Genomic DNA, 19,904 nt, shown 5'->3' on the forward strand with positions numbered 1-19,904 from the left:
GCGCGCATGCTTTGGATCCCATGACATGCCATGATGTATGTCCACGTAATCAGTTATTCTCTTTGAAAAAGAGTTATATTACATTTCGTTGGTATAGCATCAGTAATGTATTTAATATTTGCACGCAGCACCATCCTTATTTCATACCGTATAACAAAGGGGAGAGAGCGTGTGCGTGCCTTTACATTGTGTGCTGCACTTCTCCGCTATAAAAAAAACAGCTTTCCACCCAATGAGGGGATTTTATTTCTCCATACAACTTATTTACCACATTAAGGCCAACTTTCTTTTTTTTTTTCAACGGGCCGTCCCAACAACAAAGAGCCGATGGTTACATCTGGCATTCCAAGTTTGTCAAGTGGGATGCGTCATCGGAAGTTTCTAGAGCTTCTTCCTTGGTATACATCTACCCAATAAGCACATCCACATGCTGTTTACCCCGCTTTTCTCCGATCGGGTTCGCTCTCTGCGCTCGCGCGCCAAAAATCAAACAGAGAGCGAGAGACCGTGCATTGCCGTGCATTAAAAGCAGCAGCAAGCAGCAACAAAGGAAAAGGACCGTTTCTCTCACGCGGGAACCTAGGAGAGCGTGGCGGAGTAAATGTTTCATCCTGGCCGATCAAGGCACGCATGCTTAGCTTCTTGATCGCGAACCACTGAATGGATGCCAATTATCTCCGCGATATATGTAAAACCTTCTGCATGAAAGCACCAGTTGTGCAACCAAAAGAGCGGTAACGACAGCAACGGAGAAAAGAAGTACAGATCAGAAAAGCATCATGTTAAAGTAAGGGTGGTTGTGCTGTGTAAGAGTGCTACGAGCTTATGCTCTCCCTTGCTTTATTGTGAAGAAATAATCGTACGATAATTGTCGATCTTTTCAATGATTGACAAATTGGATGTAACGCTTACACAGCAGCTAATACATAGTTTTCAAATTGGGGGGGGGAGGGATAAGCTTAGATACATGAAAATTCAGTAGAGGATTCGTTTATAGGAAATTATATCAATTTGTAAGGCAGTAGATTTATGGTACCTAGCCAGCATCTAGTAGCTAACACACAGAATAGTACACGGAGCGAACAAACACGGTAGGGCGGAAAACGTCAATTTTGTTTCTTACCACGGACACACAGCACTATAATTAGGAGAATAATGGAAGTACAAGGTTTTAGTAGTGATCGGGATTGTTGTGGTACCAATTGCCTTATGTAAACAAAAGCATCGTCAAGCTGCATTGCATATCCCAAGACATAATCAGAACTGTGACACGGCATGATACACACAAAAACAAAGCGCTATATACGCACAATCCGAAACTAGAAGCGTGTTGTTTGTTGTTGGTATGCGTTCGTGACAATGGGCTCCTGTTACAGAATATGCATGGTGGATGACTCGTTGTGTAATAGAAAATGAACGGATACTGTAGTATTTATTTATATTGTAGCTACGTATATAATTACAGAATGAAGGAAAGAGACGAAGAGAAAGAAATACACAGACGGACGAGCAATGAAAAGAAAGAGGTGTGCGAGGAGAAAAAGAAGAAGAAGAAGAAGAAGAAGTAGCAGTAGGAAGGGCTATAGCACAAGGAGGTTCAAATAACAACGGATGCTTGTCTGGGAGAAGAGGGCGGGGGATATACATGGCTTGTGGTAGCTGATATATTGTATGTATACTTTGGTTGAAGATGGGGATATAATGAAATCATGCATGGTGTTTTTTGGTTGTGATGGATGGGATAACGGTGTTAGGCAGTAGTGATAGTAGTAGTTGTAGTTGTTGTAGTAGTAGTAATAGTCATGGCGACGTGCTGTTGCTAATGGTGATTGCTGCTTGTTGTACTCGACGTCGGTGAAGGAAGGTACTTTTGACGTGGAACGTATGTATTCTGTGAAGGAACGTAGACCCAGCAACGTGTACAGTAGTCGTCCGTGTTCAGTGCCAAGATCCGACTGCAAGTAGAGCATCTTTTGTGACAGTTGGAGCAGAACCAGTCTGCGCTCAATGCCTTATTGCATGACCCGCATACGATACTAGGCTCATTGTCCATGGCAACATAGTCTGGATCGTCGAGATGTTCGAATGGTGATGGCGATGAAGGAGGAGACGGAAAGCAGTTCATGGTGGTTTGTATGTGTTGGAGAAGGGGGGAGGGCTAGCTGCGTGGGGAAGGAGGACGAGAGGGCAAGTGCAGGCAAGAGATATAATGGACGAACGTGGCAAGAAAAAAGCGAAAGAAAAAGATGGGGTCGTATTTATATATGGAACTTTTTGCATCATGCTGCACGGACAATATCTTCGTCGGTAGTTTTTCCAAAGCGGCCAAGATTAGACAAGCAAACGAGACAGTGGATGTGGGAGCGTGCGAACGGATCGGCCGGCTGCTACCCTAATGCCTCCCATGCAGTCAATGTCACACCGCTTGTTGGCGACAGAAAAAAGAATTCCACGTGGAGACCCTTTTTCATAAGTAATACCAACCTACTACTACTATTACTACTACTATCACTACTGCGAACCCCTTTCTTTTTCTTTCCCACCTCGTCCAAAACAAGAGCGAGAAAGGGTCGATCAACAGGAAAAAAGAAGAGAGGAAAAAAAAAGGGGACATGATGCCATTTCCCATACCCCCCCCCACGAAGAAGAGAATTGCGCGCTACAAAAGCGCCGAAACTCCCTAATTAATCATCCATCATCCATCATCATCATCATTTGAAGATAGTGCATAGGATTCTTATTTGCAGATTACATTTACATTGCCATAAATTGGGAATTCTCTACAGTGATATTTTGTGTTGGCTGCTGGTCGTCGCAATTTGATGTCATGTGCCTCCACTCGATGCATGCATTCTCATGCACTTACCTAAAACCTGCCTTCTCTCTTTTTTCCTTTTTCCCCCCCAAAACCTTACAGCTCTTTATTTATTCAATAGATCACGAATATCCCGCTTCAAGTTATTTGGTACATCAGCATCCTTGATACCCTCATTTGTGAATCCTGCTGCTGCTGCTGCCTCGAGCTCGCTTACTGCAAACTCCCGCAGCGCTCCTTCCACCTTGCTTTCCGCCACTGCAGACATGTACGCCCTCAACAGCGCAGTGTTGTTGGCCCTTTCCTCTGGTCCGCCGGCATCAGGACGGGGCAGTGCTTCTGGCTTCACCTTAATCGTGGGCAATATGTCACGGTAGTCGCTCCACACGAGATACTTGTAATCGATCGCATCAGCTTGAGTGACCACATAGGCCAAAAGGCGTGCGAATCCTGAATGTCCGAATGACACGGATGCATACTGAGCAACAAATGCCTGATAAAACTGATAGAACGGCTGTCGGATGAGAGCCGATGATCTCCGCCATGCAGCTTCGAGAGAGCCCGCATCTGTCTTGCGCTGACACAGTGGCAAGGATGATGATGATGATGATGATGGGCCAAGGAAGAGTCGGTCAAGCCAGTCGTCCACCAGGCGTGTCACTCGATCGTCCCAGAACACCTCTCGGTCAGAAGCGTCTCGCTCTGTAACCATAAACACCTTCATCAGAGACACAATGGCCATGTCACGATCCACATTTGTGTTCAGTAGCACCGCTGCGGCCTCCAATGTGGCTCCAACGACATCGGCTGAGCTGTGCGTACACTTTTGTGCAAGGCAAGACTTGTCCATGTGGTACATCTCGTCGATTGGTGAAAATACCCATGCAGTGGCACTGGGAGGAGTGTCCGGTTGCTGCCTGTCGGGATACACCAGCGTTTTGAGCCGAGGTCCATCGTGGTCTAATAATAGTGGACATTCCGTCGTAAATGTACTTTCCCGTAAATAAAACAGAGCCAATGTCGAGGCCAATTTGCTGCTAAACCGGTCGAGTACACATTGCTGCACCAGGTTTCGCGCTAATTGCATCTCCAATGCACCCACATGCACGCTGCCAACGGTCGATTCGAGCTCAGCTGCATCGTAACCATCATCATCATCAGCCTTGCCCCATAACTTGATCCGGACAGACCTGTCTTTCACATGAATCGCCCACGACCACAGTGCTAATCTGCCAAGAAAGCCGTTGTTGTGTACTTGCTTGACGAGTCTTGTCACCGAAGGCGATGCTAATATGGCCGCTGCATCCGACTCAAACGTCTTGGCCGATGCAAATGCACCCAATAGCTGCACGTAGCGTAGAACGCTGTTGCTAAAGCTACTCCTTACTGCTGCGGTGGATGCAAGTTTCTCCACTGCAACCTTCCATATGTCCGCCGTCGTGATGGTGTCATCCACCGTTGGAAACCGGTCAATGTAGCTGGCCAACGTCGCAAAGTATCCCACCGCCGTATCAAGCATCATCGATGGTTCGCGCGTCCGCAGGATCGCCAGGATCACTGGAATGAACGCTGTAGGCTGATGCCAGTCAATGGCATGTGCAGGTGTTGTCTTGTGTGGGTCTGCTGCAGCATGCAATGATATTTCAAGCAGACTGATCGTAGTAGCTGCGCGTGCATCGTCGAGCATGTTCTGGGTAAGACCAGCCCTTAACCACGACATCATGGGCTCATGCAGATCTTGAAGCGCAGGCATCACGAGGCCGTAGCAAACAAGCACCCTGAGCAGTTTGATCGTTTCCACTTGCAGTGCATACGCGCGCTTTTGCAGGGATGGACATGCCACATTGGGTGGTGTTGCCAAGTATTGCAGTAAGCAAGTCGCCTTTGCATTGATTGCTTCAGCGACTCGACGGCTGCCTTGTGCCAATATCGTCAGCAGTCGTAAAGCCGCTAAGCTCGGGTACACATCCTTCTCATCTTCTTCTGGACTTGTCATTGGCCACTCGCGCTCCAGGACACCCCATGCTAACACTTGGTCCACCAAATCGTGTTCCAAAATCGACTCGCAAACCTCAGCGCCGGACTTGGCAAGCCGGATCAAAACCCGAACAAGCAAATCAATGGATCTGGAATCGAGTTCACTGTTGCGCGACGTCAGGTATCGGATGCGCGGCAAGATGCTCATACGCAGCAATCCTTTGGTCAAATCGCGTTGCGCCAGCTGTGCATCGTCTTCTGGTTCCTCTTCTTCATCATCTTCTTGATCCTTGCCTCGTAAACGGTCAACGGTGGTTGCAAACTTTTCACCCAATCCCCCGTTTTCCTCTTGTACTTGTACATGGGGTCGTGCCACGTAGCCAAGGTATTCATTAAATTGTTCGACATCCAGTACTGGTTCTTCGTCTAATTCATCACCCTTTTCCAATACAAGCGCTGCCATAGCCTGTACAGCAGCTACAAGTACAACCAGATGCCGATCGTCCATGGCAGATCGCAAGTAGATGGTGGCTGCCAAGTCAGGGCGATAAAACAGGGCCAGTACCTTATCCCAAAGCTCCGTTCCTCTATTTGCTTTTGCATTGCGCAGTATTCTTGCTAAAGTATTCAGCACCATGGTACGCTGCGGAGCTACTTGGCTGCGGACAAGATAAAAGAGTTCGGCCAATGTGTAACCTGCCTTGTCGGGCTCGTCCCCATGGTGATGGAGACCCTGATGCACAGGCAAATCAGCATTGGGATCCACGGGTTTGCCCTGAAAGTCGAATCGCAAACGACGATACATTTTATCCTCTTCACTGGTCTCCTGTCCTTCCTGTTCTTGTTCTTGAGGGTTTTTGGGGTTCACATCGAAACGACTGTCCATCCATGCAAGCTTTTCGTATTCAGTTGGCACATCCGCAAAGTATCGTTCCTTCATCACCATCAGATCCTCTTCTCCTTCGTCATCATCGTCTTTGTCTTCTTCATTATTGCCTTGTTCCATCATTGTCGCAGAGTCCTTTTTGCTCTTCTTTCCTCCTCGATTCATCAACATGGCTATTGAGTCTGCGCTTAAACTGTCCACGATTTCTTTTCGTGCGGCTTCAATTTCTTCCTCAGTCATGTTGGCAATGCGATCCACATTGTCTCGTTCAAAGTCTTGTGTTGCGGATGTTGTTGTTGTTGTTGTCTGTTGTGGTTGTTCGGGCGTTGCGCTTTTATTTTTGGCCTCCATGCGCATTTTGAACACGCTCCGTCGCGCTGGTTTTGGGAATCCTTGGACGTGTTGCTGTGATCGTTCCGTGCCTGATTTCAATGACGGTGCTTCGACTTTTTCCACCTTGTTTTCTGTCACGTCGCTGAGAATATTACCTAGTAACGACGTCAGATCGAGCATTTTCCTGCCCTCAGGAACGTGAGGCTGCTGTGGATTGGGATCGGCGACGCCTTCTAATGCTGGCATGTCACTTTCGACGTTTTCGAGCGTTGGCATGGACGCCAATGCTTCGCCGTCATCGTCTTCATCGTTGTTAGCAAAATGAACAGTCTTTGTTGAAGCAGGTTTCTCGGTTGCTGCGGCAGCTTGTCGTCGTTGTGCAAAGATACTTTGTTTCTTCTTGGTTGCACCACCTCCTATTGTTGTTGTTGGTGCTGGTGCTGTCGATGGTGGTAGGCCACCACGCACTACCGAGGCTGATGGTTGCACCTTTTTCTCAAAGAATTCGCGTTGTAATTGTTCCAAATCTTCGTCATCGTCTTCAGCGTTGAATTGGGGTCGGATCGTTCTTTTCATATTTTAACCCACAAAAAAAAAAGGCCTGTCAAAAGTTTTGTAAGCGGAGGAGCCGCCACCAACACCGCAGCATTTAGTTTTAGGTTCAGCAGCATTTGCTGCTGCGAAAGGTAGCCGTGACTTGCAATTGGTGGATGGAGTTATTTCCATTTGATTTCCATGGCGTTCTTTCGGTTCTGTTTTTTGATCACTCTCTAATTTTCTAAAGTTTCATTTTCAAAAGCATCCAATAAAAAAATGTCTGGTAAGTAGTAGATGTATGACTCTTGGAGTTTGTATTGATGTCTGATACTGAACTTACACTAAATTTAGACTGGGATTCCGTTACTGTTATTCGTAAGCGTAATGCTGATCGCGCCAAGGTTACTCGCAGCGAAAGCGATGTCAATGCTGCCAGAAGAGTAAGTAAACCTCATGAAAGGGAGACGGATGAGAAGAATTAGAGGGAACTCCAAGATATTAGAAGATGAAACGCTAATATATGTTTTTCTTCTTGTCAACAACAGGCCGGTGCTTCCATTGCGACGGAAAAGAAGAGTAAGCATAACTAAATGTGGGGCTGAAGAGCGAATTTTCTTTTGCTGCGAGATCTCGTACTAATGTGATTTTGATCTATAATTTAGCTATGACCAACGCTGGCCATGCAAACCGTGACCATCAACGTATTGCCAAGCTTGATCGTGACAACGATGTCGCTCCACCACCCAAGGTGGATGTTTCCGTCGGCCGTGCCATTCAAAAGGCACGTCAGGAGAAGGGCTTTACGCAGAAGGATGTGGCTCAAAAGATCAACGAAAAGCCTCAAGTGGTATGTACCTTTACTACTCTACGGAGGGAGGATTAAGGAAACGATCATACATATTTAAATATATATTATTGTTATTGCAGGTGAACGAGTACGAATCTGGCAAGGCCATTCCTAACCAGCAGGTGTTGGGCAAGTTGGAACGTGCCTTGGGTGTCAAGTTGAGAGGCAAGAACATTGGTGAGCCTCTCACCTTTGGCAAGAAGAAGTAGAGGGAACACGATAAACATCTAGATATACATACAAAACTATCAGTGTGGGTAAAGGGGGCTTTTCCAAGATCAAAGTTGTTCGATCCGGGATCATAGATTATACCTCTCTTTTTTTTGTCCCGAATTCTTCATTCTTTTTTATGAACAATTAGATGACGTGGTGATACGGAACAAATTAGGCCTTTGACCGTGTCTCCCTAACCCTCTACCCTCCGAATCCCCACACGACAATGTACAAATCATTTATAATAAAAAAAACCATATTTCAACTGATACTTTTCTGCTGCTGCGGTCTGTGCTCAACGTCACAGTGTGTGTCCGTGTGTAACTGAGAAAGATTTACCGTAGCAACGCATGTGCTTTCTGCACACAGGCATATTTGTGACACATTCTGTTTCTCTTATGCCCTTTTTGTTTTTCTTTTCAAATTACGCTTGCCTTTAGTATATGCCTGCCAAGGAGAGCTGCTATCGTAAAAGCCTGGCTTAGAATCTATCTGTTACATTGTATTCTCCCTCTACTGGTTGTATTCAAGGAAAGGTGCGTGGTACTGTATCCGTTTCATATATTATCGTCTGCCAATGCTCGCACCGGGTACAAAAGTTCAACCGATTTGCTTGTATGCTAACATAAAAAATGCCGATTACTTGCATAGTTATGTAGCGTTAATGGCGTCGATAGTTTCCAATAGTACAATTCTAACGATTTGATACAGCAATTGATGCTGCTCCACAGCTGCAAACATCATGTCTTCATGTGAGTTATGTGAGCACATAAACAACTTACTAATCCTTTGTGTATCTACTTTTGAATGTTAAAATGAACACATAAAGCAGTAGTAATGTAAGAAACTTATAATCATCTCTCTTGCCGGTGATAGTGCTGCTTTTTTGTCGTTGCTGTCAGCCCCACAGGCTTGTGTCTCGATCACTGCTACGTAAAAGAATCTCCAGCGGATCGCCAAAATCCCCAACGGTCTCGCTGCAATAGATGTTGATCAAATCTTTGTGCGTGACCTTGACTCAGAGCAACAAATAGCTGTATATAATGAATTCCACAAAGCATATATGCATCGTTGGCTTATGGACACAACTATGCAGCGGTGCTCGGCAATAGTACATGTAAGCTACTACGCACAAACATCCATAACTTTGATACTCATAGATAGTAGAGTGATGGCTAACCATTGATTATAGCTGTATGTACCAGCAGGATGTATCTTTTTTCAGGAAAAGTCTGGCTCGATTAGTGTTTGCATTTGGAAGACTTGACTGACAGCTACAAGCAGGCAGAACTGGAGAAGGATTTGAGTGATTTGACATAATCTCTGTACAACGTCCTCACCACCTAAAAACAGTGTGAAGAGAAATTACCAAACCAGGCGAGGGCACATATGCGCATAATAATTAGTCGCCGATGCACATTCCACTTTTTCCCCTTCTGACCTGCTGGCGTACAAGAAAATAGTAAGAAGAAAATGTTGATTGATGACGGTGAGTATGAGTTATGGGTTATGAGAAAATAATCAATCGAGTTTGAATGAATGACTTTCAATCACTTTATGAGGAGCCACTATGTCCGACTTTACTGCTGCAGCACTATCACAATGCAAGTAAAAATCCCGGCGATCCTGGGCGCCTACAGTGATCTAGTCAAAATATGTAAGGAGCAAAAGGTTATGCGGGATGCAGGCGTGAATGCTCTGTTCATTCAATTTGTATCATTTTTCAGCTTGTATATGTATGTATACATATATAGTCAATATCCACTGGTGTTGGCTTAATGTGTGCTTGATGTAAATATGCTATTACTTGGACATCGTCCACAGTGTCCTATACGGTATTGAAGAGATTCATCAAATAACGTCTTATTACCAAGCCTACTAACACTGTCAGCTGCTGCTATATATTATATATTATATACGTGAGTAGCTCAATTATAAGTCTGCGTCATTTACGATTAGTATTATTGTGAGCATTACATGTCTTGTGGCACTTTTGAAGGCTTTGCTGCCAAGACATCGCTGAAAATGTATACAAATGATTCGTGGCTATATCTTTAGATATACTTTCTTTGTAGAATATTTGAACAGCTGTTATAAATTGATATCTGTTTTAGCTCTATACTCGCTTGGATTATCGCTATGCTACACGATGTCAGATAATGACATTACGCTCGCTGCTTATTCCTCTTTGTTATGGGGTTGGTATCGTATCTGTTAGAGCTGGAAAGAGTAATAGCAATTGCTAGTCGCTTTTCCATGTCAAGCTTTTTGCAATCTGAAAGAAAACGGTATTGCGTGAGTCAAATGCATGACACAGTGTAGAATAAGGACTTATTCTTTAATTTCTTGGGAACAAAGTTATGGTTAGTTCTGGGCTTTTTTGCACGGATCAGCTTAGAGGCGCCTTTATTATCGCTGACGGCTTCCTATTGCAAGTACAGTAGTATAATGAGACATACGACTTCCAAAAGACTCGATTAACCAGCATGAATTTGGTAGTGGCAATAGGCAAACTAGTTCTTGTGGCACCAAATGGGAAAAATGGATAATCGAAAGATTCATCACGCAATGTCCGCAGCTACGCTTTGAAAGTCTTTGCTGGTTACACATAAAAATCGGACTTTTTTTGCACGGGTAATATGCTGCAATGCTGCTGTACTCTTTTTCCTTTTCCTTTGGGACCCACCTCCCCTCCCCCAGCAGACCTGTATATACCCTTCCCTTACTCTCTCTTTTCTCATTCTTTCTCCCTCTTTCTTATCCCTTCCTCCTACTCTTTAGCAACAAACCCCTTACAAAGAACATGATAACAGAAAGTAAAACCGCTCTGGGCTTAGTTACTCCCGGAAACTCTCAAGAATCCAGAGACTCTTCTGATGACGACGAGCCAATCATGAACACTACAACAATTCATTCTTTGAATGAGACACTTTACGGTGTAGAATGGATCGACACCGATGCCTCTGAAGACGAAGACTACCTTCCACAAAACCAACACACACTTGTACCGTCACCACCGCGCCGAGATAGAAAACGGAGTCGGTCTAATAGCCGAGAAGCAGAGTCGCCCGGTCAAAGAGTTCGGCGAGCCATCGATATCGCAGTGGATAGTGGCGTCGATTTTGTTGACCTCAGGTATATATCAAGATATGCTTACGATAGCAATGTATGATGAACAATGTCATAACATATGTAATCATTAGTTGTTTGGGTCTCACCGAGTTGCCACCAGAGTTCCTGGATGTGCGGTACATAACAGTGATCAAGAAGGATACAGTCAAGAACACTGCATTGAAACTGTATCTCTCCGGAAATCAATTGACCGAGTTTCCTTCACAGATCTTTGCACTCAAGAATTTGTCCGTCCTCAGCCTACGTAAGTAGTAACAGTAAAAGCAAGGGGAGAAAACAGCTGGATGACAAGGGGCGTGGGCGGTTGCACGTGTTTGAGGCTAACGCTTCTTGCTGATGATGACAGGTGGCAACCGGCTTGAAGTCCTTCCACCCGAAATTGGTCTTTTGCAAAACTTGGTAGAAGTATCAGTGGGCAATAATTTGCTGGTAAGAGAGTAAAAGGAAGAAGCACCCATGCTGTTATCTGATGATGATGATGATGTGTATATGCTAATATCGGCATTTAATACAGAAATACTTGCCATCCGAGCTGATTGAACTACCATTACTTACCATCCTCAATCTGACACCCAATTCCTATCTGGAAAGACGATCCCAGCCGCTGCAACTGTCCGTTACATCTGTACCTAGCCTTGTGGAAATCATGAGTCAGGAGTTTCTGAAAGGCTGCGATAGTACCGCTGCTACTACTACCATGATGACCGAGGACAAAGATGGTAGTAGCCTGATACCGGGTGAGCTACGCGATAGACTTGCAAGTGTATCTTCAATGAGCAAGTGTCACGCATGTCTCAAGAAGTTTTGTCAACCCGCTGTGGAGCAGGTTGTATGGCGGCAGGTGTTCGGCCGCCCGGATATTCCCATCGCTTATCGCTATTGCTCTATTTATTGCAGTAACAGCAATAACATAAGCATCAACACCAGCACTAGCACACCCATTTTGACCTCGACCGCAACCAGCAACTAACATTACCATTCTTTGTCATTACACAAAGCACCTTTTTCTTGATACCCTCTCTTCGTTTTCCACACACACTCGCTCTCACGCACAACACTGCTGCTTATTTTGTATCGTTCCTTTCAGTGCCCATCTTTCCTTGTGAATATTTTATTTTGTTTCTTCCCCTACTCTTCCCTCTGCAACTTTTTAAAGAAACGCTTTGTACACATCAGCATGACACATATGCAGAACGCGCAAGTTAGCTTAGTTTGTTTGCGAACAAGATATATATTAAATAAGAAAAGGAGAACGGGGAGAGAAGATAGATAATGTACAGCCCAAAAGTGGCATGTGGGTAGAGGTGGTGTACGCGTAGCGCATAGCAGTAGCAGTAGTAGTAATGGTAGATTGAGGGATATACAAAAAGAGATTAAAGGTTAGCTAGCAACGGGTACAAAACTTTTGTTAAGAGCTAAGTCCACAGAACTGGAATAGCATGGGAATGGGGCAGAGTGCCAAAAAGCCGATACCTACAACGCACAATAGAAACCAAGAGATTAGCCGCCCCTCATCATGAATAAACAGACACAAACAGCTTGCGTATGTTTTACCTGCATAGACAATCAGCTTTGTGACAATATCAACATCATAACGCAGTGGTGCATCTTCTGCAACCAACAGGGTCGTCGGATCATATACGGGCGTCTCTGCAGTTGTCTGCTTTTGCCCACCACGATGTTGCAATTGCTGCTGTTCCTTTTCATACACGGCCTTTTCATGCAGATCGATGGACGACTGGATTCCCACATGCTCAGCCTCGGCAACCGTTCCGGCAAGGTGACGCAGATCCAATACAGAGGGAATAGGATGGATGCTTTCTCGATTCAAGCTTTTGTATGTTCTGTAAATCACACACACACGCCACGGGTCAATAATATCAACCCAAAAGAATAAAGTTGTCGACTAGAACATGTTGGATCATTTCTTACCTAGCGCCAATTTCAAATTTGCGGTGTGGAAGATTAAATGCCCGGTAAATAGGTGGTAAGATGAAATAGCACGTTTTCTTGACCACAATACGCCAAATAAATAAGGTGGCAACACCCAAAACGAGCTTACTCAGCACCACAAAAGCAGCCACGAGCATGGTGGACTGGGTCAAGGCGAGGGTTTCCTGGCCCATAGTGCAGTAATCCGAGTGATGGCATAACCAGCCACCGGGAAACACACCAATCAATACGCCCATAAAGCAAACACTGTCTTCGAAACAGGGGCATCGTTCGATCGGATCAGGACTAAAGGCACGATAATATAGAGTTTAGATCTCGATACTTATCTTTGCGTACATACACACTGACACAATGTGCTACCACGAAATGCTCACCATGGAAATGTATACTTACTGAAGGCCAACTAGCGAGAGACAAATGACGATGGCCACAATGACTGTTATTGGAAACAGTCAGATTAGTTTTCTCTAGTGAAATGGATAACAAACTCGGATCTTAACTCCAAAAAGCTTACCGGGTATAACCGTGTCAGCTGTAAAAATGCTGTTGAATTCGGTTCTAAATGTCCACTGGACCCAATACAAGAAGTAGGCCAAGATGGCACCACCGACCACATCTATCCAATAGTAAGTATAATAGCACTTTAGCAGCAACACCCCATGAAAACTATGTATTGCACACACCACCTTTGGAATCCAAAAGAACAAAAAAATACTGAACCAGGCTATTTACCTGTGAGACTATGCATTCCGCAATAGATTCTGCCAAAGACAATGCTCGCTGCATAGACAAACGCGCCAATGATGCAAATTACGCGCAGGGGCGAGTCGGAACTGTGTGACTCGCATGCAAGTGATATCATAAACAGTGCGGCTGAGACTGAGTTGGTCGAGTGGGTGGATGGGAAGCCATATTCTAAAGAGGTTGAGCTGGACATGCTAAGTCGGTGCACAGGCGGAGATAATGGTCGTGGAAGGCATACGAGATCCTGGTTGTGAATTTCGTTCGATAATTCAGAATTTAGTGATCCCAGTTGTTGGACACTCTTTCCCACTTCAATCGCGCCCCACACATCCCGCTCCTTTAAAGGGAGCAGCATGCGTCTCTCTTCTACCTTTACAAATCCGGATGTAAAAACACCAAACGCTGCCATGCATGCTATGCTATCATATTAAAAACAAGTTTTTTTTTTTTTCGAATGTTAAGCAAACAATTTTTCTTCTTTGATCCGGCCTCAGCATATTTACTTGGAAACTGTGTTGTATGTTTACCTTTTGGCCATTTGACTAGAATCAAACCAAATCAAAATGGGTAAAAAGATCATGAAAAACGTGTGAGTTCCAAGATTGGCCGTCCATAAGAAATAGTGATCGAGAACAGGTGTTCGAATGTTGCTCTGTTTATTTAAATAGAAGCCGAGATGAGTTTTTCACGCACAGCCGTCTCAAGTTAATGTATATGCAAAACGGTTAAAACGTTACCTGTAGTTTTGCGATATAAGGTGTCTCGGCTCGAACAAGCGGAATTAGCCAACGACGTAATTTTGAGCGCCATGAATTCAGAGCTTTATCGTAAAGACGTTCATCATGAGTGCCAGCATCAATGTCGGCCTCAACCGTTTTGAACACCACTCTGCCCATGTATTGCTATAAATGACGGTTGTAGTGTTGATGGTGATTGTGGTTGGTAGTAGTAAGGGCTAGTGGTGCTGGTATAATTTGTCCGCTCCCAAAGAGAAAGAAAAGAGCTCGAGAATATCAGTATTAGCGGGTTCTCTTCCTAAATAATTTGACACGTGATTGTTTCTAGCAGTGGGAGGAGAGCTCTGTCAAGACATCCTTTATAAAGTACAGTTCTCTTCACTAGTACTCTTGGCTCCTCTCCAACCCATGTCAGACTCTAGACTTCCCTCGCCAGACCAGGACCAAGGCTTGGCTGTGATTGTTTCTTTTTATATTGACAGGAACTCTCCATCTGAAGCTAAAGAAACAGAAAACAGGTGAAACAGAAAATAACCCGGGAACCTGGGCTCCACACGCGCATTAAGATTCAAGAAAGGTGTTAGAGCTTCTTTTTTATTCTTTGATCCTTCCTGCATATTATTGCTATGTTATGTCCTCAACTCCCTCACCCCCTCCTTAACCCCTTCTTTCGAAACTCATCAAGCTCTTTGACATTTAGAATTGATTTGGATGTACGACAGAGCACACAAGAGAAAGGGGAAACGGGCGGCTAAAGGATTGACTTAATAACTGTTAGTGTATTGAATATATAAAAACGCCACGCAGAATGGTGGCAGTTGTTATTTATACCGAGTCAAGGATAATAAAGAGCTTAGGGCATATGCACGAGAAAGTGGCCGTTTGCTTCTCCGCTGGGCAAGTCTTTTTACCCCATACAACACGCGCACGCACATGTGCCCTGTTGTTGTTGTTGGCGGGTTCAGAATATTAAGCATTTCTTCGTACGACACAACTATTGGAGTGGATGTCAATGTCACACATGCAGTATACAGACCCGAGCATTGGTTAGATGCTTGGTTTGAAAAATTTGTTACTCTTCCTTCTCCATGCTTTCAATTGGACTATTGGGGCTTGAATGCTAAATTGATGTGCGCTTTCAGCGACCAATAAAGTCTTTAAGCTTGCTGATCCGTTCTGTTGTCGGTGTCACAAAAAAAAAGGAACAGTTGCCCGGAAGACATTGCAAGCTACAAAGTAACAAGGGCGAAAAATGGTCTGATTATGGCACTTGTCGCTATATAAAGCCGGGAAAACTAAAAGCGAGCCGACAGAACTTCTCTCTCTCTTTCTTTCTATCTATCTTCACTTCTACCCCCACTCTTCAACTCTTTAACAATGGCAAATCTTCCCGATTTCATGACCGACCCCAATGCTGTCCTGAATGATAAGGACCATGAGTGGCGATACAACCGTCTGCCCGACTACAAGAAGGTCAATGAAGCCTTTGATAAGGGTAAGAATGTGCTAATAACAACAACATTTGGCTTCTTTTCCTACTATTCATTGGGTATCATTTACAACAAAAAAGTGCTAATGCTTTATTGCATCTACAGAAAAGTCTGTTGATCATGAAGAAGGCTCGCTGAACTGGCTCGTCTCCAACTTGGTCAAGGTAAAGACATACTAGATATGAAAACACATGTGCAAAACATTGGGGCATATAACTAATAATACATCTCTGCTGCACAAACGACAACAGAACTGGGAAAAGGAAATGTCTTATAAGCTCAATCCCGACCAAATCCGCACCATTAACCGCGAGAAATACCGCTTCTCTGTTAACGGTGGTGAATGGCACTCTGTTGAAAATATGCTCAAGGTAAGAGAGTGCGTTGTGACACGCTGACAAATTGAACACATTGAGAAAGAAAGATTTAAGCTTTGAATAAGAATTTTTTCTTTTCTTGGGTAACTCATATGTTGACACACAAAAACATTTACTTTTGCTGGTGCAACCAACAACACCATTAGATTGGTACGTACAATGCGTTGATTGGTGATACCGAATTGTACAAGGCCAGCGAAAGCGACTTTAGCGACTCGCACAAACTCTTCAAGCGCTGTCTTCGCACGTTCTCATGGGAAGTTATTGAGGCCTACAGTGGCCCTCCTACCGTTGCCTTCAAGTGGCGCCATTGGGGTACCATGACCGGTGACTTGAAGGTCAACTTGGGTAACGGCCAAAAGCTGGAAGCCGAGGCCACAAACGAAGTCGTTGAGACGTTCGGTGTCACTGTCGCCAAGGTCAATGAGAAGTTCGAGATTGAAGACCTGGAAACGTTCTACGATCCCTCGGATTTGATGCGCCAGTTGTCCAAGAAGAAGAAGGGCGGTGATGGTCAAGTCGCTACTACTAGCGGTGAGGGCGGCAAATGTCCTTTTGCTCCTTCCCAGTAAAAAAAAATCCCGATATTTTGGACGGAGGAAGACAAAACGTGAGCGCGCACAAGCGGGTGAAGCTTAATATACTATTTGAATTGGAAATGGGATGGACAACGGCAACGACGGATGCTAACTAAAAGGGCAGGTTACCTTTCTTCCCAATTGTCGGTGCACACTCCCTTTATTCCTTACTACTTGCTATCCTAATTCCTTCTCGTCTTATTAATAATACCCTTATTTTCTGCCAATTGTAACACCAACAAGAAGATATATGAGAATATTCTATTTCTTCATCTTATTAAAATATATAAAATAAAGGCTAGCGTGTATTTCTTCCAAAAAAATGAAAACATTATATGTGTAGATATTAAGGGATTGGCTGTTTGTTTGTTGCTGCTGTCCTATGTCAACTTCTCTGCTGCTACTGCAAAAAAGGAAGGGGTAGAGGGGGATAAGAGAAAGTAGTATACTATTTATTCGAGGACTGCAAATAGCGATCCCGTTCTCGCTGTGCGGGCGTTTTGCTGTTTTTGCTGTTACTGCTATTGCTGCTGGTTTGCTGCAGCCAAGGAATGCTGCCACGTTGCTGTTTCCGTCCACCACGCATTGTACTGAACGTTGTACCTCCGCTTGTGCCACCACCAACAGTCCCATTAGCAATAGTGGTATTGGATTTGGCGTTTGACTTTTTGACAGCAGCCGCAGTGGTAGCAGCCACGGTAAGGGATTGGCGTTGATTGATAGGATTATTTCGACTGAATGATCCTTGGTGTGTTGTCTTTTGTTGTTTTTGCTGTTTCTTTTCCGCTTCTTCGTGGTATTCACCTTCAGGAATCATGGTCTGTACTGTTGAAGACGAAAATGACGCGGTGGGCATGGGTCCTTCATCCGCCATGAATCCATCTGGCATGGCAGGTCGTTGCTGCCAATGCTGTTGACCGCGCATGGACAGCAAGTTGTTGTGAGTTGTTGGCTGTTGTTGCTGATGACGGCTGGCAATACTACTATTTGCACTGCTATTGTTGCTACTATGATCCGAGCTCCATGTCGCCTGTAGTGAGCGTCGAATGGAGTCAACGTTGCTCGTGTTACTGCTGATACTGCTATTGCCCATAATCATCATACGCTCAGCCGTTGATAGACGTGATAGGCTGCCTAAGCTTGCTCGTGGTGATCCATTAGTGCCTGAAAAGAGACTACTGGCGGGTCGCATTATGGATGATTGACGTGATACCATTGACTGCTATTGATGGTGTGTGTATATGTAATGAGTATCTTTTTCATCGTATGTGTCATATTCTCTTTCTCACCGTGAGCCCCTTTTTTACATTAGCTTTATTAATAAACGTGAAATTCTTTGCTTACCCCACGAACGGATGCTGGTGGTGTTGGCTTTGGTGTTTCATCTTGAGGCTGCGATTCATAAGGAGAGGAAGAATATGGGGCTGCTACTGTTGCTGCTGGTTGTTGTTGTTGCTGCTGTGGTGACGATAGCTGAGGCGACAACGATGATGGTTCTGTCGGCTGTTGTTGTCGTGATTGTTGTTGTTCTTGCTGCTGAGAAGTACTTGTCGTAGTCGCAGCAACTGCTACCGACGGGGTTATCGAATTGTTACTTTGACTGCTCTTGACTGAAGATCCTTTCTGCCACCAGCTAATGATATCCTGTACGCTTGGGCTACTACGTGAAAAGTCCGAATTCGACGAGGATGGTGTTAAGTTGTTATTGGATTGGGATGACTCCTCTTCTCGTTGCAAATCTGCCAAAAAGGACCGTCGTCTGGAGCGAATCGAAGCAAATTGAATCACTTGGCGAGCTTCTGTCTCAGCTGCCCGTGACGCCTTTTCATCCTCTTCTTCATGTATTTTTTGTTTTTGTTGTTGTTGTTGCTGCTTTGGAGGCTCCTGCTGTTGCTGTTTTATGGACGTGGTGGTATCTGGAGTATTAGTAAAAGAGGCAGCCGTAGCAGCAGTGGTAGCAGGTGGAGTATAATTGGAATAAGCAGTGTTATCAGGAGCTGCTACCGTGGGTGTAGGAGTAGGTGGAGCGGGGGGTATATAGACGGCAGCAACAGTGTTAAAATCACCTCCTCCACGAGGACTTTTTGGAAGGTCGACCGGCTGATAGTTGTCATCTACGGCAACTTTTTCAGCAAATGAAGGTGAAGCAAGTGGAGGTAGTGGTGTCAAGGGCGTCAAGGGCGTATCTGGAGTTCTCGGCGATGTTGCTAATGGAATTTTCGAGGACGACACAGATGACCGACGGCTTGGCGGTCGGTCAAATAAGTCTCGCAAAGGTGTGGTAGACGACGACATTTGTTTCGTTGACCGTTGACGTCGTATTGACTGACGCAGTGTGCTACGAATGGTGGCCGTCTTTTGCTGCATCATGGTTGAGAACCGGTTTCGTTGTGTGCCAGTTGTCGTTTGTTGATCGATTGAGACGAACTTGCCGTCCCCATTCATGTACTTTCTGTAGAGCTCCGTAGCCTCGTCTGAGCTTAGCTCTAACTTGTCGGAAAACAGCGACGTTGATGCTGGTGGAATGGGTAACATGATTTTGAAGTCCTCGTACTTTGTTGGAGGTGATAACGGTGGAGGTGGATCGCACGATTCTTCAGAGCAGCAGCGGTCGATATCAATGGACTCGTGGTGATGGTTATGAATGTTGGTGTCAATCTTTTTCTCCTCGGTTGTTGCAGAAGTGTATGGGTCTGTTGTGCCGGTTGTGTTGGTTGTAGCTGGTTTGCTTGTGCGCTTTCTCGAAACATTACGTCGACGACGGACTCGAATAATAAAGAAGAGGGCAATAGGTACGAACAGCAACGGTATGATAATGGCAACTGCAATAATATAAGGCGGTGTGCCCGATGCTTCTTCTGCAGCACTGGGACCTTATTTCGGCCTTTATCAGCACATAATTGTTGCGGATGTTTTAATGATGCAAGTTTATAACTTACCTGCAAATACACATGGTATGAGCGCCGTCGTCAGCAGCAAAAGCGCTAATAATATCATTGGAGCACTCGAATAACGAATAAATTAAAGAGAATGGAAAAAAGAGAGGAAAAGAGGGAAAATACTATGGTAGGGAATAGCAGTAATAGCGGTAATGATAAGTAATATTAGCAAAAAAGAAAGAAGAGGAAGAAGAAAAAAAGAGAAAGATGGGCTGTTGAACCCTTACTTTTTTTTTTACTCGCACACGGGGACAGAAAGTGTAAAAGAGAAAAAGAGAGTAAAAGAATTCAAAAATGTAAGATTGTCATGCATTTTTTCTAGAGAGAAACAAGTGGGAGATCAAGG

General features: G+C 44.7%; 8 protein-coding genes across 8 annotated transcripts; 4 read left to right on the plus strand and 4 right to left on the minus strand.

The window, feature by feature from the left end:
* Positions 1–1,819: 1,819 nt before the first annotated feature.
* BDB00DRAFT_876000 (uncharacterized protein) lies at positions 1,820–2,125 on the minus strand (the record flags this gene model as incomplete). Its single annotated transcript, XM_053127433.1, has 1 exon — positions 1,820–2,125. One exon carries the CDS (start codon positions 2,123–2,125, stop codon positions 1,820–1,822), a length of 306 nt encoding a protein of 101 aa, XP_052976036.1.
* Positions 2,126–2,921: 796 nt separating this feature from the next.
* Positions 2,922–6,587, minus strand: BDB00DRAFT_769968 (uncharacterized protein; the record flags this gene model as incomplete). The annotated part of the gene is made up of 2 exons (XM_053119851.1): positions 2,922–6,298; positions 6,422–6,587. The coding sequence occupies 2 exons, from the start codon at positions 6,585–6,587 to the stop codon at positions 2,922–2,924; spliced, it is 3,543 nt and encodes a 1,180-aa protein (XP_052976037.1).
* Positions 6,588–6,779: 192 nt separating this feature from the next.
* On the plus strand, positions 6,780–7,879 carry BDB00DRAFT_841349 (multi protein bridging factor 1-domain-containing protein). Its single transcript, XM_053124824.1, has 5 exons — positions 6,780–6,831; positions 6,900–6,988; positions 7,094–7,124; positions 7,211–7,395; positions 7,476–7,879. The coding sequence occupies exons 1-5, from the start codon at positions 6,825–6,827 to the stop codon at positions 7,602–7,604; spliced, it is 441 nt and encodes a 146-aa protein (XP_052976038.1). The 5' UTR covers positions 6,780–6,824; the 3' UTR covers positions 7,605–7,879.
* A 1,749-nt stretch (positions 7,880–9,628) lies between these two features.
* BDB00DRAFT_841354 (uncharacterized protein) lies at positions 9,629–10,411 on the plus strand. Its single transcript, XM_053124825.1, has 4 exons — positions 9,629–9,806; positions 9,967–10,043; positions 10,108–10,242; positions 10,390–10,411. The coding sequence occupies exons 1-3, from the start codon at positions 9,644–9,646 to the stop codon at positions 10,114–10,116; spliced, it is 249 nt and encodes an 82-aa protein (XP_052976039.1). The 5' UTR covers positions 9,629–9,643; the 3' UTR covers positions 10,117–10,242; positions 10,390–10,411.
* Positions 10,267–11,999, plus strand: BDB00DRAFT_841358 (uncharacterized protein). Its single transcript, XM_053124826.1, has 4 exons — positions 10,267–10,743; positions 10,812–10,984; positions 11,087–11,169; positions 11,255–11,999. Exons 1-4 carry the CDS (start codon positions 10,412–10,414, stop codon positions 11,708–11,710), a joined length of 1,044 nt encoding a protein of 347 aa, XP_052976040.1. The 5' UTR covers positions 10,267–10,411; the 3' UTR covers positions 11,711–11,999.
* Positions 12,000–12,668: 669 nt separating this feature from the next.
* BDB00DRAFT_769979 (phosphatidic acid phosphatase type 2/haloperoxidase) lies at positions 12,669–14,333 on the minus strand (the record flags this gene model as incomplete). The annotated part of the gene is made up of 7 exons (XM_053119852.1): positions 12,669–12,939; positions 13,087–13,129; positions 13,208–13,309; positions 13,426–13,681; positions 13,808–13,856; positions 13,965–14,089; positions 14,175–14,333. The coding sequence occupies 7 exons, from the start codon at positions 14,331–14,333 to the stop codon at positions 12,669–12,671; spliced, it is 1,005 nt and encodes a 334-aa protein (XP_052976041.1).
* Positions 14,334–15,424: 1,091 nt separating this feature from the next.
* Positions 15,425–16,942, plus strand: BDB00DRAFT_841366 (uncharacterized protein). The gene is made up of 4 exons (XM_053124827.1): positions 15,425–15,669; positions 15,770–15,828; positions 15,916–16,035; positions 16,188–16,942. Exons 1-4 carry the CDS (start codon positions 15,552–15,554, stop codon positions 16,611–16,613), a joined length of 723 nt encoding a protein of 240 aa, XP_052976042.1. The 5' UTR covers positions 15,425–15,551; the 3' UTR covers positions 16,614–16,942.
* A 2-nt stretch (positions 16,943–16,944) lies between these two features.
* On the minus strand, positions 16,945–19,728 carry BDB00DRAFT_941424 (uncharacterized protein). The gene is made up of 3 exons (XM_053129368.1): positions 19,559–19,728; positions 17,964–19,492; positions 16,945–17,841 (listed from the first exon to the last, which is right to left on the minus strand). Exons 1-3 carry the CDS (start codon positions 19,614–19,616, stop codon positions 17,068–17,070), a joined length of 2,361 nt encoding a protein of 786 aa, XP_052976043.1. The 5' UTR covers positions 19,617–19,728; the 3' UTR covers positions 16,945–17,067.
* Positions 19,729–19,904: the final 176 nt, after the last annotated feature.

The sequence above is a fragment of the Zychaea mexicana genome (genome assembly GCF_025766255.1).
Source record: "Zychaea mexicana strain RSA 1403 chromosome Unknown BDB00scaffold_81, whole genome shotgun sequence".
In the NCBI taxonomy this organism is placed as follows: domain Eukaryota; kingdom Fungi; phylum Mucoromycota; class Mucoromycetes; order Mucorales; family Lichtheimiaceae; genus Zychaea; species Zychaea mexicana.

What these genes read in the sequence shown, in the direction of transcription:
- BDB00DRAFT_841354 (XM_053124825.1), top strand. Translation starts at nt 9,644, where the DNA reads ATGATTCGTGGCTATATCTTTAGATATACTTTCTTTGTAGAATATTTG. An exon ending in TTATTCCTCTTTGTTATGGG is followed by an intron (nt 9,807 to 9,966) that starts GTTGGTATCGTA and finishes TTGGGAACAAAG; the next exon opens with TTATGGTTAGTTCTGGGCTT.
- BDB00DRAFT_841366 (XM_053124827.1), top strand. Translation starts at nt 15,552, where the DNA reads ATGGCAAATCTTCCCGATTTCATGACCGACCCCAATGCTGTCCTGAAT. An exon ending in CAATGAAGCCTTTGATAAGG is followed by an intron (nt 15,670 to 15,769) that starts GTAAGAATGTGC and finishes TTGCATCTACAG; the next exon opens with AAAAGTCTGTTGATCATGAA. An exon ending in CTGTTGAAAATATGCTCAAG is followed by an intron (nt 16,036 to 16,187) that starts GTAAGAGAGTGC and finishes CAACACCATTAG; the next exon opens with ATTGGTACGTACAATGCGTT.
- BDB00DRAFT_841349 (XM_053124824.1), top strand. An exon ending in ATGTCAATGCTGCCAGAAGA is followed by an intron (nt 6,989 to 7,093) that starts GTAAGTAAACCT and finishes TGTCAACAACAG; the next exon opens with GCCGGTGCTTCCATTGCGAC. An exon ending in TCAACGAAAAGCCTCAAGTG is followed by an intron (nt 7,396 to 7,475) that starts GTATGTACCTTT and finishes TTGTTATTGCAG; the next exon opens with GTGAACGAGTACGAATCTGG.
- BDB00DRAFT_841358 (XM_053124826.1), top strand. Translation starts at nt 10,412, where the DNA reads ATGATAACAGAAAGTAAAACCGCTCTGGGCTTAGTTACTCCCGGAAAC. An exon ending in GTCGATTTTGTTGACCTCAG is followed by an intron (nt 10,744 to 10,811) that starts GTATATATCAAG and finishes TGTAATCATTAG; the next exon opens with TTGTTTGGGTCTCACCGAGT. An exon ending in CAGTGGGCAATAATTTGCTG is followed by an intron (nt 11,170 to 11,254) that starts GTAAGAGAGTAA and finishes CATTTAATACAG; the next exon opens with AAATACTTGCCATCCGAGCT.
- BDB00DRAFT_941424 (XM_053129368.1), bottom strand. Translation starts at nt 19,616, where the DNA reads ATGATATTATTAGCGCTTTTGCTGCTGACGACGGCGCTCATACCATGT. An exon ending in CATACCATGTGTATTTGCAG is followed by an intron (nt 19,493 to 19,558) that starts GTAAGTTATAAA and finishes GGCCGAAATAAG; the next exon opens with GTCCCAGTGCTGCAGAAGAA. An exon ending in CACCAGCATCCGTTCGTGGG is followed by an intron (nt 17,842 to 17,963) that starts GTAAGCAAAGAA and finishes CACCATCAATAG; the next exon opens with CAGTCAATGGTATCACGTCA.